Raw genomic sequence first — 13,924 nt, 5'->3', positions numbered from 1 at the left:
TGTGTTTCTGAAGCCGACGTTTCCGCACCTGCATCTGTTTACCTCTGTGTTCAACGGTTCGACAGGGCACAGTCAGGAGACAAAACGTCGTCTTCGGAAGGGGACAATTTATCTGCAAGGTTTTTAATCAGCAGGAGTTTTAATCGGGACACAATTTACAAATGGCATGCCGTTTATGTGCAGATTGCAATTCAGAAAATCGTAACAATAAACGGCAGCAGTTGACTTCGGTATGCACACATTACATTGTCCAGCCCGAAGTACAAACCAGATCACAGTCTCTTCCATTCCGAAGCAGCGGTGGATGCCACGTAGGATGCACTGCCTTCATTTGATTTAACGTACTTCCACATGTGGAGTGTCTGAACTCCAGGCACTTTCTTTGCCGTTTTCCATTCTTCCTTCTTCATTTCGCGAAAGCCTGCAAGCTCCCTCTGTGGGAGCTCCAGAATGGTGATGTTCTTTAGCGTTCCTTGAACTGCGTCCACGAAGCCGCTGGCTGTTTGTATGGCCTCACTTGCAGGCTTCCGCAAGTTGTGGTGTGATGCTCGATGTTTCACAAGCCCACCAACGCCGTCGCAAGCATTTTTGCCGTGTCCAGTGGCCGAAAACGTCCATTTAGTCTCTTGACATTCAATGCGTTGTAGCTCATGAAACTGATATTTATTCTTGAAGTGAGCGGGAGCCCCGTCACTCACATGTGTTATCTTGGTGTAGATTGGCGCGTTGTCTTCCAGGTGTGCTTTGATTTTTGACAGAGCCAAACATGCCTGAGCTGAATCATGAGACATATCGTCGGAAATAACGGCGTAGTTCCGAGTCGATTTTCTTGACGTGACAACGCAGGTAAACACGGTGACCTGCTTTTTCTGCCAATGGTACGCTTGTACTGCGTCTGGAAGCACAACTGTCCAGTTTTCGGCGAAATCAAAATGCAAAACAATTGCACCTCTCTCGCAGCTCTGTTTTTCTTCATGTATTGCTTTTGCTTGCACAGATCTGATATAGTTGCAGGGAATCCATTTCATGGTCATTCTTAGAAATTCTCTCATAAATGATGAAGCGGTCATAGTTTTTTTAACTAGCTCGCCGTATTCCCATGAAGCAATCAACACCTCGTCCTCGCTGCTCATATCAAAATTTTCCAAAGTGAAAATGCCATCTTGTGGACAGTGCTCACAATTCCTGAGGAAACATGACGCAGTAGGTTCCTGGCATACGCAGAGACTCTGCATATCATCGGGAGAAAGCGACCTTCCGGAGGCGTTCTGCAGTCCCACGAGGCACAACTGAAAGTTTGCACAGCACACGCAAACACACACTTGCCACTGTGGCGAGCATTTCACCCACTTAGGACGCAAGGATATGAATTTTGTGAGGCCAACTGGGAGGCAGGGTGAGCTTGCTTGTAGAGGCGGAATGCTTCTCGCAAGGACCGCGTCATGAACCGTTTAGGTACCCATTCCTTCTCTCCCTCCTTTTCGATTCTCACAACATCCTTTTTGTTCGGTGTCTGTCTAGAGCAATCAAGTTCATCCATGGTGTAATATACTAAAACGGTGGTAATGTCTTCGTGTTGTAGCTTACATCTTGTATATCGCTCCTGTGTTGACCATACGCCTTCTTCATCCACCATCTTCTTCGATTTTTGAATAACGTACCTCGTTGCCTCTGGAATAACTTCCTGCACATATTTCACAGTTAGGTTACGTGGTAGTAGCGTCAGCAGCTGGTAACGCTCTTGAAAGGACGTACACCTATTGTAGGCAGCATGTAGGTTGTCTTCCCACCTGCTGCATTGCGCAGACTTTTCTTGCGGCGCACGCAAAGTCTCTGGGATATTATATGCTGCCTGTATCCCTGATCGTATTTTCGTCACCATGGCTCTGGCCACCTCTTCCTGCTTTCGCTTTGCATAGGAAAGTCTGAGCCGTTTTTTTTAGAGTGCTCGGTGGCTTTAGGGGCGAGATTCCGGAGGTAAGGCTGACACTGGAGTTTAAATTTTCTACGATTTCTTCTCCAGGGCGGAATTCTTCGAATGTTTCGGTCGACTCTGCCTGCATATTATCTGTGTCTTCCTTGAACCGACGGTAACAATTCTGACAGATGAAGTCACTTTCTCGCACTCGGAGAGCTTCTTCGGGAAGTAGGACTTTTTTGAGAGAAGCGACATTGAGTGTCTTTACACTGCGAAAATTACATCCTTTTTCAATTCTCTGTTTGTGCCTTTTTGAGTAGTCGGCACAAAACGTTCGCTGCGGAAATCTCATCATGAATGCGAAAGCTCACCGCTTCCGAAGATTATCGTGGGACAGAAGAGCAGGTGACGGATGCAGGGCCGAGGGCTGCTTTTCCAAAAAAATGGATGGATGGATGGATTTTTAACACAGGCTGCCCGCCGTCGACACTGACGCTGGTTCGGTCTGGCGTACGAGGTGAGACTGAGATACCAAGTATGCTTGTCGTGGGAGCCCTCGAGCGCAGAGAAACCACGTGAGTACAGAAAACGACCCCACCCTCTACCAGGCCTGCAAAACGACACGCGAAACTCGAGATCCGAACAACGTCCGCTCATCGGGCCTGTCTGGGTCGAAGGTCCAAGGCTGAGGTATAACCGCCAGGCTTTCGGTGCGTTGCGATGGAAAGATGATAGCGATGGCTAAAGCCACGGTGCGGTGGCGGCACACATGGTGCTATGAAATTCAGGGTCGCGCCGGGCGTTATATAGCCATAGGAACGGCTGCCAAGCGCGGTTCATCCATGGAGCGGCGGCAGCTCGTTAAAGGCATCTTGAGAGTAGCGACGGGTGCATTAAATGTTTGCATAAACGACCACTAAGCACACGTCACTCCAAGATAACGTTCTCAAATATGCTTACAGTAAGTTAAGTCCCACTGTTAGAAGAGTACGAAAGCGAATAGGAGCTTTAGACCTTTGATTGCAAGAGAAAAAAAAAAAAACTTAAGAATCACACTTATGAACTCAGCAACTGTAGCGTTTAAAAGTTACCCACAAAAAGACAATACTAAATCCAGCTTCTTACGATAGCGCATCCTAAGAGAAAATACTGAGCAATCGCAGGGATTGAAATCATGAACTCAGTTATGTATTCATTTTCATACTTTAAAACAATATAATGCAACACTTTTTTGGTACCCCAATATTATCGAGTATTGAGGATTATTCAGGCAAATTTTAATGAAATTCGATGAGGATGTTTTTTTTTAAATCCAAGTCAAAATTGTCACTTTTTTGACGTTTTTGAACTTCGGCCGAATTTGAGGCCATATTGAAAAATATCTGTCAAGTTTAGAACTACAAAACTTGTCTAAAGTGAGTAAAAGTAGCTGGAAAATATTGAGAAAAAGATTAAGTGTAGATATCTTTACGCATCTTCCCCTGAGGCTGCCCTGAAAAGTGCCTTGTTTGCACCGAATAGCTCCGGAAGCGAAGTTTGGGATTTTTTATTCAGAAGATTAGCACAGCGAAAAAATGTTTTTTTATTTGTTCGTATAGTACATATTACAAAGAGATCACAGAAAAATACTTATGTGCGTAAAAAATTTATTCTGGATGCAGTGATGCTCCAAACTTGCAACTTTGCGAAGTGGCAAAAACGACGTTCTCCACCTCTTGTGACATACGATTTTTTTCCGAGAAAACTACGAAGTTTCTTGCAAAACTAAGGTTGATTCCTTGGTGTGGACACATTTGCCCATCAGATATAAAAATTTCATTGAAAACAAAAAATGGTCATGGGACCTCGATTACCGTTCTTATCTGAACATGCCCATATATATATATGTGGAAGAGATGAGACAGGCAGGGAGGTTAACCGGAAGATATATATCCAGCTTGCTCCGTGCACCGGGGAAGGGGTAAGGGGAGACAGAAATATCTTTAAAAAAATGCGCACACATGAAAAGAGTGGGAGAGGGGAAAGAAGCATGGTCAGAGTGGGTTGCACCATTTCACTAAAAAACAAGAACAAGGAGGCAGGAACAGCGAGACATTCAAACTGAAGGAGAAGAAGCAGGTTCCCAACCTCCACAGAAAGAAATACAGGTTCGCTGATACGCAAAAATGAAATTGTACTGAATACACCGATAAAAGAGAATTGCAATCCCGTGATTGTGTGGAATGGAATTCTGTTTGGCACGTTATGATGTGGTCTAAACAGGATAAACGTGGTAAGGTACAAGAGTGCTACACAAGTTCTGGGAACTGTCTGCTAATGCGCAGGCATTCTTTGGCATCGAAAAAGCGATGGGTAGACACGCATAAGCTAGGAAAAGCGAGAAAGCAAAAGCGAAGTAACAACAACCGAGCCAAAGAATGCTTCCGCATTAGTGGGCAATTCTCAGATTTTCTTTAGCGTTTCTTTATTTGCCGAGTTCCAGTATTGAGTGCCGAATTTCTTGCTAAATATCTTTGGTTAACACTGAACTACAGGCAGCACGTGTCATTTCTTAGCTTGGAGCAGGAATACAGGACGAAGAAAAATAAGTTTGACACGCGACTCGCTTTCTTTTGAAAGCGCATTCAGAGGAGACAGACCGGTGCAAGATCGTCGGTTACAGTGTTGTAACATTCGTGTTGTAAAGGAAATTAAGCATACATCCCTGGTTCACATAGCACGAGAGCTGTCTGTTCAAATTCTATACAAAGACATTGGTGACTTGCGGTGAAGCCCACTTCCACGTTTTCTGTATGGTGTTTTCTTCGTATCACTAAAGCAGTTCCAAGAAAATGCTTTTTCTTTTTGTGGATTATGTTTATTTTCGATGCATTTTGCATATTTAGATAGAAAATGTTTATTTTCGATCAGGTATTTAAAAATTCAGTCCTTGATGGCTATAAAAGCGCACTTTGCCAACTACATAGACATTTTTTTTTCTGCATTGTGAAAGAAATGAATGTGATACACCGTTTAACATTTAGAAGGCAACGGTGAAACATTACAGGTGATGTGCGGGCAATGTTTTGAGAGTGCCAGGTAAATACTGCATTTGCAAAAAGAAAAACACAACAGAACTATGTAGTGCGATAGCAGCATTACTGGTTAGTGAATACCAGCGTATTACTTGCCAAGTTTTGGTTTCTTGCTCCTCCCTTAAAAAATAGCCCGTCTTCTTTCTTGAGCCACCTAGACTTCTAACAAACTTCAAATAAGGGCGAACATACTTTCATGTTGGCATCAGCTGTTTCTTTGGTTTTATTGCTAGCCACCTCTTTCAGAGCTTTTGTTTCTTATTTGTCTTTGTTTACGTACATTATTAACAAGTGAACGATAATGTAACTTGTGGCTGGTAAAGAAGGAAGACTTCGTAGCAAGGGTAATAGAGGACAGTCATGCATGAAAATAATCAAGCATTGTGCAGCAAACCACGGGAGCACAATAAGATAAAATAATAAAAAATAATGCTGGTTCTTCCGTATTGGAGAGTAGAGGTAAGCATGAAATGGCAACCGCCAAAGCAGATTAGTCGGAAATAATACTAGTCACAAACTTAAGATGGGTGTAGTATACGTTCGCAACGGCACACCCCACCACACACCACATCAAACCACACCGCACCACGCCATGCTGTGCACTGATCCATATGGACGCAATGTTTTCCTGCCAGACAGAACCTCATTTGAACATTCGTGTCCTCCAAACAGCCGTCCGCGGCGCGTCGGATGCTGCCGGCGCACCTGTCGCGCTGCGGAACTCACGGACCGCCGGCGTTGAAAAGTACACAGGCAACCCCGTGTCAGCACCGACAGCTAACAATCAAGTGTACAGCGCCCTGTATCTGCCTTTTGAACGCCGGTATTAGAAACGACCAAATAAAACTTCAGCGTACTAGAAGTTACAGCTGGATTGATATTGTGAACAAACATTAGGAAGAACTCGGAAGCAATAGTTTTTGTAACTTGCTTGGCCAGTAACTAGCGTACGTAATGCGGCCTCGCACAAAGGGTTGGAGGCCAGTGGCCGCATTTTCTTTAGTTTTGACTGGTTGCCCGGATGATCTCGTTTCATTCTCGCCTTGAGTGCCCGGATCACGGCTCAGGATTCTGGCTAAAGGTCTTCCGAAGGTGGCCGACAACGGGAGCTAAGACCCCCCCCCCCCCCCCCCCCCCAATCTCACGCCTAAAACCAAAAACGAACTCTCATTCACAGAATAAAGGTGAATTACACTTAATTGTTATAAGCATAAGGTTACTGTGACACAAAGGAAATGACTGTTAACGTTATTTTACAATCAAGCATTTCAGGAACAGTAAATCTAATCAGATAGCTCGTAAACTCGGTGGAAGGGCTGTCCTCAAGGTCATTGGGGAACACGTTCCATTCCCTTACTGCACTCAGAAAAAATGAATACCCGTAATTATCGCAATAAAGGCTGTATTCTTTAAGCTAAGTTAGGTACGTTTAGCTCGAGTACTTCTTGCGGTAGACGAGGATAAATAGCCAGTACTGTCAACTTGTAATGCGTACAGGCGGGCATTCCGGATGTTCCAGCGTCCTGCGGGAACGTTGTCCTCCCGCATTCGTATCAGCGTCGCCGTTGTCGAGTCGGGCCAGCCGACGCGCTTTTTGGAGGTCCGACTGCGAAGAGCCCGCTCTGCACTCCGCCGACGACATAGACCCGTCGTCTGAGATCTCGGTCAGCGATCCTGACGGCTCCGCTCAACCGAGACTGTCAAGCTCGATTTGTGTCGACCGCGGTTAGCGTGCTTATGGCCGATTTGCCTGCTGCCTTGATTTCGCTAATCACGTTTAACGGGAACCGCGGTCACGCTGAGCGCGGTTAGCCGCCTATAACCGTCGTTTCGCCTGCTGTGTAACCGAGCTAACCGCGGTTAGCGATGTCGCCAGGGGCGCCCTTGTAACGAGGGTATTATTAATTTAGAATGACAAAAGAGCGAGTGCCTCTTCCGAAGCATATGAAAGCTGAACTGAGGTTAAGAAAGTAAACGCGTGAAGCGGTTAAAATATATAGCAGCGATACTTGTGCGTGAACCCTAGTGTGATAAAACGGTGTCGAAGCTTTAAAGTAAGGTTCGCTGCTACGTGTGAAATAAGGTCACTTGGCTTCTAAAGACGGATATGTATCTGCAGTTTAGAGACTGTAGCTTAAAAAAAATTTAGGGAAACTTTGCGGCCATGCCGTTGCTGACATGAGAGTCCTACAATGGCATAGATAGCAGTTTGGCTCCAGCTGCACTGTCGCGTGTGCGAGTCATGACGATTTATTGCCGTCCGCATACTTGTGTATCACCGTTTGTCCATTACGCGTGTTTGATACACCGAACCCTTGTTAACTGTTTTCCCAGTTGTCTTTAACATAAAGCCTGAACAACAATGGCGAGAGAGGACATCCTTGCTTCAGTCATTGGGGAAATTCCACCACGTTATTAAAATTTCAGCCTTCCCATACAATTTTCACTCCGTTATATCTATATATCTCCCTCAGAAGATACGCGAAATCGTTATCGATGCCTTCATGTTTGAGAATATCCCATAAGAACTCCCTATCTGCGTTGTTCTAGGGTCTCTTAATATTTACAAATGCCATTCTTGAAGGTGTATTCTAAGCTGCGGAAATCTCTATACACTGAGTGAGCACAGAAAAAATACCTTCTAAGCGGCTGGGTTGTCTCAATCCATTCTGTAGTTATCCCAACGCATCAATCGTGTGCCCATTTCGCAAGTTCTAGTATTATGGCCTGCATTGTCATTATATATCACACCGACGTTACTTTAACTGGCCTGTACGAGCTCGTCCTATCCTTTGCACGTTTGTCTTTGTAAATGATGTTTATCTTGCTTTCTCGCCATCCAGCTGGAATTTTCCTCGTTTTAATCACTTTTTCAATGGCATTAATCAGCAGTACCTTGATCTTCGGACCGAGGTTTTTGATTAGGTGTATTGGCATTTCATCGGGTCCTGCGGTGATCTTATTAAGGACGTTTCATTGGGATTTTTTTTTAGCGAACAATTTCTGTGGTAACATTTAATCTCTCAGGCTGGGTGCTCTCGATGCTGGATTAGTTTGGGCCTGAACTATGCTTTCTTTTGTGCCGAAGTTAGCCCTAACGGTGTCTGTGATGTACCGCAGCGCACCGTCTTCATCCTTTAAAGCCGTCTGCAAATTTTTGTTGGAGCTCCGAATGCTCTTACATGGCTCGAGGGTCTTTTTTGGTGCGCCTTTGTTTCTCTTGCAAATGTTTCGCCCCAAGCATTCACTTGCGCATATATATTTCCCTTGCACGGGCTCATTCGCCACCCTTTTCTTTTCTCCGTATTTGTTCTAAGGAGCACCTCTCCGTGTAATCCCAACTTTCGCACTTCTCGATGATCCCTAGACGCCTGCTTAAGCTCTTCTATAGCTTGCTTTGTTTCCTTGTTCCACAAATGAAGTGGTTCCCTCTTTCCAATCCAACAGTTCTTTTTTTTCCCCTTATCTGTGTTATCTCCTGCTGCATAACGTGCACCAGCTCCTTATATTCCCAGATTTCTGTAGGAAACGCCTCCACTTTCTTCTCTATGTTTTTTGCAATCTTTGTTATTTCACTCTCATTCATATTTTTTTTAGAAATTCTGATGCTATTGGTTCGTGTTTTGCGCTGGTATCTCTCCCACATATTAAGGTTAAACGTTTATAATCGCTACCCAGGCTATCTCTTCCGTTTCCATCTATCATTTGGTCTGGTCGTTCGTAGACCGTTTGTGAGACTAAGGCATAATCGACACACGGCTGCCTATTTCCGCACTGCCACGTTTCCTGTCCATGACAATTAATTTCCGTGTTAACTACTATAAGGTTGTATTCACCGCACAGATACAGCACTAGAGAATAGTTGTAATTGGTATGTCCGTCTAAATCATCAATGTACGGGTTCATATCACTCACTCATATCACCTGGCCCCGACTTCTCGAACTCATTAATATCGCTTCTAATGCAGTCAAATAATTCCGAATTTTTATCTCTGCTATCACTACCTGCCCATGGGTAAGCTACTCAAAGCCGCGTCTTCTTGCTTTGCCATGTGCCGCTAATCCATGAATGCTCCTTGCATGTTTCTTTTACCCTTTGCCATTTCAGATCTCGCCTAATTAGCATGCGTACGCCTCCGCCTTTCCTTGACCCAGTCGTTTTGTTGCATCCCTCCCATAAAAAACTGTAAATAACAGGTGGCTGCTCCAAATCGCGTAGATGCATTTCGAGGCATGCACGCCAATCGCTTCGTCATCAGAAAATGTCATCAACGAGCAGCTGCAAGCACCGGAAGGTGCGCTGTCGCCAACACAGCCAACCAGGGAAGAGACCGCCGCGCATTCACAGCATCCGACGGCCTCGCATCTGCGAAAGCCCACGAGCGTCAGCTGCCGGCTGGAAGGCAGCGGGGTCGGCTCACTAGAGCCACGCAACATCTGCCAGCAGCTGTGCGCCATCCTCAAGGCCAGGCTGCCGAGGGCTCACAAGGACGTACGTGGTTCGATTTGGCATGATGCCAGCGCAAGTTGAGATGGCAGCCAGCGCACGTTGAGATGGCAGCCAGCGCAAGTTGAGATGGCAGCCAGCGCAAGTTGAGATGGCAGCCAGCGCACGTTGGGATGGCAGCCAGCGAGCCTGCCTCCGAGCCGGGCGTCGATGTCGAGAGAGTGAACGAAGCTCCGGAAGCCGTAGCCAGTGTCGGAGCCGCAGCGAAGGAATCCGAGGAAAGCCGCTCGGGTGTTGTTAGCGAAGCCGCTGGGGAGCAGGATAGCAAGGAGTGATGGATATAGGGCCAGACTGCCACAACTACAAGCTTTCGATACTGCAGCCAAACGATCCCAAGCTCTTCAAGGTTGTCAAGAAAGAGATCAAGCTTCTCACGTCCTCCCTACCTGATGGCATTCACGTAAAGGCCTTCGATGGTCGTGTGGACATTACTCGGTGCTGATCAAGCGTCCTCGCCGGACGCCCTACGGGGACGGCCTGTTCCTCTTCGAATCTAAATAACAGGTGGCTGGTCGAATCGTCGAACAGGTAGAATTTAAATAACAGGTGGCTGCTCCAAATCGCGTAGATGCATTTCGGTCAAGTCATACACGCTAATCTCTTCGTCATTCAGCTGTGTTTGAATTTGCAGCCATTTTTCCTGCTTGCTTATGCGTAACAGATTTTTTGCCTTCTCTATTCTTATCCTTTGTGCGTCTTTCCCTTACTCCTCGTGGTATAATTCTGCCCTTTGCTGGTCCGTCGCTGCATTCAGTAATCTTCTTTCTTTATTGCGTGGTGCCCGCCCCCCAACAAAGCTACAGCCCGCGCCGCGAATCGACATCCAACCAGCGTTGCTGCACTTTCGCTAAAATGTATCCCGTCACACACAAAAGCGCCTTCGCGGCCTGCGCAGTGGACTTCTCGGTTGACGTCAGTGAGCGTAAGATTCGTTGTCTTAGCTGGCGTCCAAATAGGCCGGTTTGCTGCTAGTACTGCCCTTTCAGTGGTATACACCTGCCTTTCAACCTCTGGCACCGTGCACACTGCGATTTGTACTTCCTTTGAAGCATTCCTCAGGTCGGTGACACCTTTGGCTGTTTGCTTCGCGATCCCTGCCCCTCGTCATTGCAGTGCGTCAATCACTCCGCCCATTATCACGACTAGGTGCCTCCCTGTGTTTTACATGCGTTCCTTGGCCTTCGCTATCACCTTCCTAATCGGCTTTCCCGAAAGCGCGCTAATAGAGTGTTTTAGATTAGGGGACGCGAGCGGCTTGCGCCCCCTAATGTAAAACTCTCTAATATGCACGCGCTCGCCTGCTCCTACCCTCTGTACTATCACCGGTTCTACTTTTCACACGCTTAAATCGCCGGCAAAGACAACTCGACATTTTCACACCTCCTCGTCGACGAAAGCTGCATCTGGGGCCGTGATAGGGGTTCTTGGCACATTTTCTTTTTGCGCACAAGATAGCATACGACAGCAGTCGCTTTACTGCATGTCTGCTCCAGGTTAACAATCACCTTGACGGCGAAGGCGCTGATGTCCTTTTGTTTTGGCTCCAGCAAAATGGTAACGTGGGAAGAAATGATTCAACCAGTGGCCTGCAGTAATATAAAAATGAGGCTCCTCAGAATATAGGCATCACCATTATAGGACGACGACATCGGTTTCTTTCTTTTTTTTCTTTACTTTCCGTAGACAATCGTAGAAAAATATCAGTGGTTGTGAAAAGGCAAAACTACTCACTCGACTTGGCAACATTATCTGACAATGACAGTGTTATCTGAGCACATGACAGCTGATTGTCCTTGAAGTATCTAGAAAACCTTCATTACTTCGCTTTCGCATCTTTAAGCCGACAGGGAGGTGAACACGGTATGTTTTGAGGAATCGTAAAACGAGTGTTTTTAGCTTTTTTTTAGTTTGACTTTGTGAAGTTATATAGCAATAAATTGGAAAACTCATTTCCTAAGGTGTTTCCTCAGTCTGGTATTCGTTAGAGGAATGTTCAGGAAGATTAAGTGAAAAAAAAAAACGCGTAGTCTGTCACAGGGAAAGAGCAGCTGACGGCCCTGCAACGTATCTGTTGTGTGCTGTAAACAGTATTTGTTTGTGCCCACTCGTCTTCCCCACTGTACCGTGAAGACATTGCCCTCTTTCTCGTTTATAGCTCCTTTATAGCTCCCTTCTCTCTTTTTTTCATTTCCATTCCTTCCTTATCGATTATAAAGCTATACCGATCATCTACATTTACACTATCATAACGTATAAATGTCTTAACTTCGCCAATTATTAATTTATATTGTAGATGAACGGTGTGACACTTTTCGCGTTACGGACATATTTTGCCGGGGTACTCACCTAAGAATGCTCACGTATTGAAAACAGTCCTGGTGCGTTGCCTGTAGGCAATACTCGTCACTAAAGAGTTAACGTTCTACAGGGCTTCCATAACTAATATACTGCAACGTTCCTAATTAACATGCACATTTTATTCCTTGCCTGCGTATCACGCGAATATGGCCCTTCTTTCGTCTAAATATAAGCTAGATGCCACACTCCTTTCTCTGTAAACACGGGGGAAACCGGCTACTAGCTTCTTATCAGCTATGACAATGCGGAGAAAGTTGTATACGTTGCGCCTATAGTCTGTCGCAGTAAGTGAGTTCATACAATCGGACTAATCTTAAGTGTTGCAGCGCTTCGATCTGGGCTTGTTGCTGGTTCATCGTTGTAGGGGAACAGCGCGGGAATATGGCGGAGATAAAGTGAGGCACGGCCCTGCGCCTCTTTCCTGCATTACTGAAGCCTGCAGAATTTTTTTTTTGTCGTCTTCGTAGTGCAAGCAGAACACGCAGATTTCTAGCGCAACTCTTACCGCTTCATTAGGGCACGAGCGAACTGGAACTCAACCGGAGTGTTGAATCGTCCAGTCACACGAAAGGTCGAGCCAAGGTGCAGGGCGTGTGGCGCCCTTTCTGTAGGCGCTAAAAGAGTAGATTTTAATGGAGAGAAAGGAGGAGAGGTCGGCCTGGAGAGCGTGTCTCTAGCCTGCTACTCCTCACTGGGGAAAGGGCAAGTGGGAAATACAGGGAAAGGTAGGTGGCGGGTGATTGTGTTATGATACAATGAGATACTATATACACGTTGTCCAATATGCGGATGCGCACTGTAGACGCAATACACGTAAGAGTAATCTTGTCCATACAAAAAGTAATCTTGTCGCAAAAAGTTATTGCGCAAACACATTTCGCACTGACTGCACTCCCTAAACTCCCTAAACAGTACTCCCTAAACATAAGGCGCGGAATTTCGCATGATAGCTTGCGCCATGGGACGCACGGCGAGCTTACATCCTTGCGTCGTGGAGAGATCTCGCAGCCAGGAACCTCTGCGTGATCATTTGGTCCAGGCCAAGCCGCATGAGCTGGTTGGGAAACGCTGCCAGCGAGGAGGCCCAGATGGTTTCGTCCGTCGTGAAGTCGATGTCTGTCCTGAGGAACAATATTGAACCACGACTCAAGTTAGGCGTTTTGAATACATCTGGACAATTTTTTACAGCTTAGTGCGTTATTAATGAGACGGTTCTGGGAAGCCTTGATTTTGCTTTAAAGGTGAATCGCAGTTCTGAAGCTATAGTGCTTTTTTTTTAAAGTTCAAGCTGGGCTGTTCATAGTGGTTTGGAGGCATCGAGTCGCGTTCTAATTAAATATCAAGACAACGATGTTCTTGCTTCGGAGATGTTTTAACGCTCTCTCGCTCCATTAATAAATTAGTCAATGAAATCAATCAATCAATTGAAGCCATACGAATGGAAACTTCTAGTGGACTGTGTGTGTTTGGAACATGAACGAATATGCCTAATTATGTAATGCGGATGAAGTTATGCGGCCGGCCACATAAGATCCAGCCATACGCAAGACAAGGGCGCAAGAAAAGCATGTAGGGTGAGAGAGAGAGAGAGAGGGGACGAAGGAAAAGCAGGGAGGTTAACCAGACTGAGTCCAGTTTGCTATCCTACACGTGGGGAGGGGAATGGGGAGTGAAAGAGCGAGAGAGAAAACATGAGTCCATACCGCGATTTCACATGCACTAAGTTAGGTGTAGGATGTCTATGCGTGTATAGGGTGGCTCACCGCAGGAAGTAGGCCGTCGCGTTCATGTCGGCCAATGGACGCAGCGGCGCCGCGCTGTGGGCCGCGTCATAGATTACCTTGAAGATGATTATCAGGGGCGAGGCAGTCATAATCAGCGCCTGCACGGCGTCGGCCCAGACGACGCTTCGAAGGCCCCCCTGGAACAGCGGAAAGATGTCAACTGGCGACGGCTTCGCAGATGGTTGGAGATGTCGTTAACTCCGCAATTAGTTTGTGTTTGTGTTTCTTAAGGATGACGGGCTTGTGCGACCATTTGTGACTACCAATGCAATTTCTGTAAGGC

General features: G+C 46.1%; 2 protein-coding genes across 3 annotated transcripts in view; both read right to left on the bottom strand.

Moving 5' to 3' along the window:
• LOC139049943 (putative sodium-dependent multivitamin transporter) overlaps nucleotides 1-13,924 on the bottom strand; it is a 42,686-nt gene that overhangs the window by 18,800 nt on the left and 9,962 nt on the right. For both annotated transcript variants that reach the window (XM_070525852.1, XM_070525853.1), the window contains exons 6-7: nucleotides 13,621-13,778; nucleotides 12,838-12,978 (exon numbers count right to left, since the gene is read on the bottom strand). In XM_070525852.1, the coding sequence (XP_070381953.1) occupies nucleotides 12,838-12,978; nucleotides 13,621-13,778 (299 nt within the window). The remainder of the gene's footprint in view (nucleotides 1-12,837; nucleotides 12,979-13,620; nucleotides 13,779-13,924) is intronic.
• On the bottom strand, nucleotides 221-1,342 carry LOC139049912 (uncharacterized). Its single transcript, XM_070525786.1, has one exon. The coding sequence runs from the start codon at nucleotides 1,233-1,235 to the stop codon at nucleotides 273-275; it is 963 nt and encodes a 320-aa protein (XP_070381887.1). The 5' UTR covers nucleotides 1,236-1,342; the 3' UTR covers nucleotides 221-272.

This window comes from Dermacentor albipictus, chromosome 9, assembly GCF_038994185.2.
Source record: "Dermacentor albipictus isolate Rhodes 1998 colony chromosome 9, USDA_Dalb.pri_finalv2, whole genome shotgun sequence".
In the NCBI taxonomy this organism is placed as follows: domain Eukaryota; kingdom Metazoa; phylum Arthropoda; class Arachnida; order Ixodida; family Ixodidae; genus Dermacentor; species Dermacentor albipictus.
Note: the sequence above shows the minus strand (reverse complement) of the source record. Positions and strands in the feature narration are given on the sequence as shown.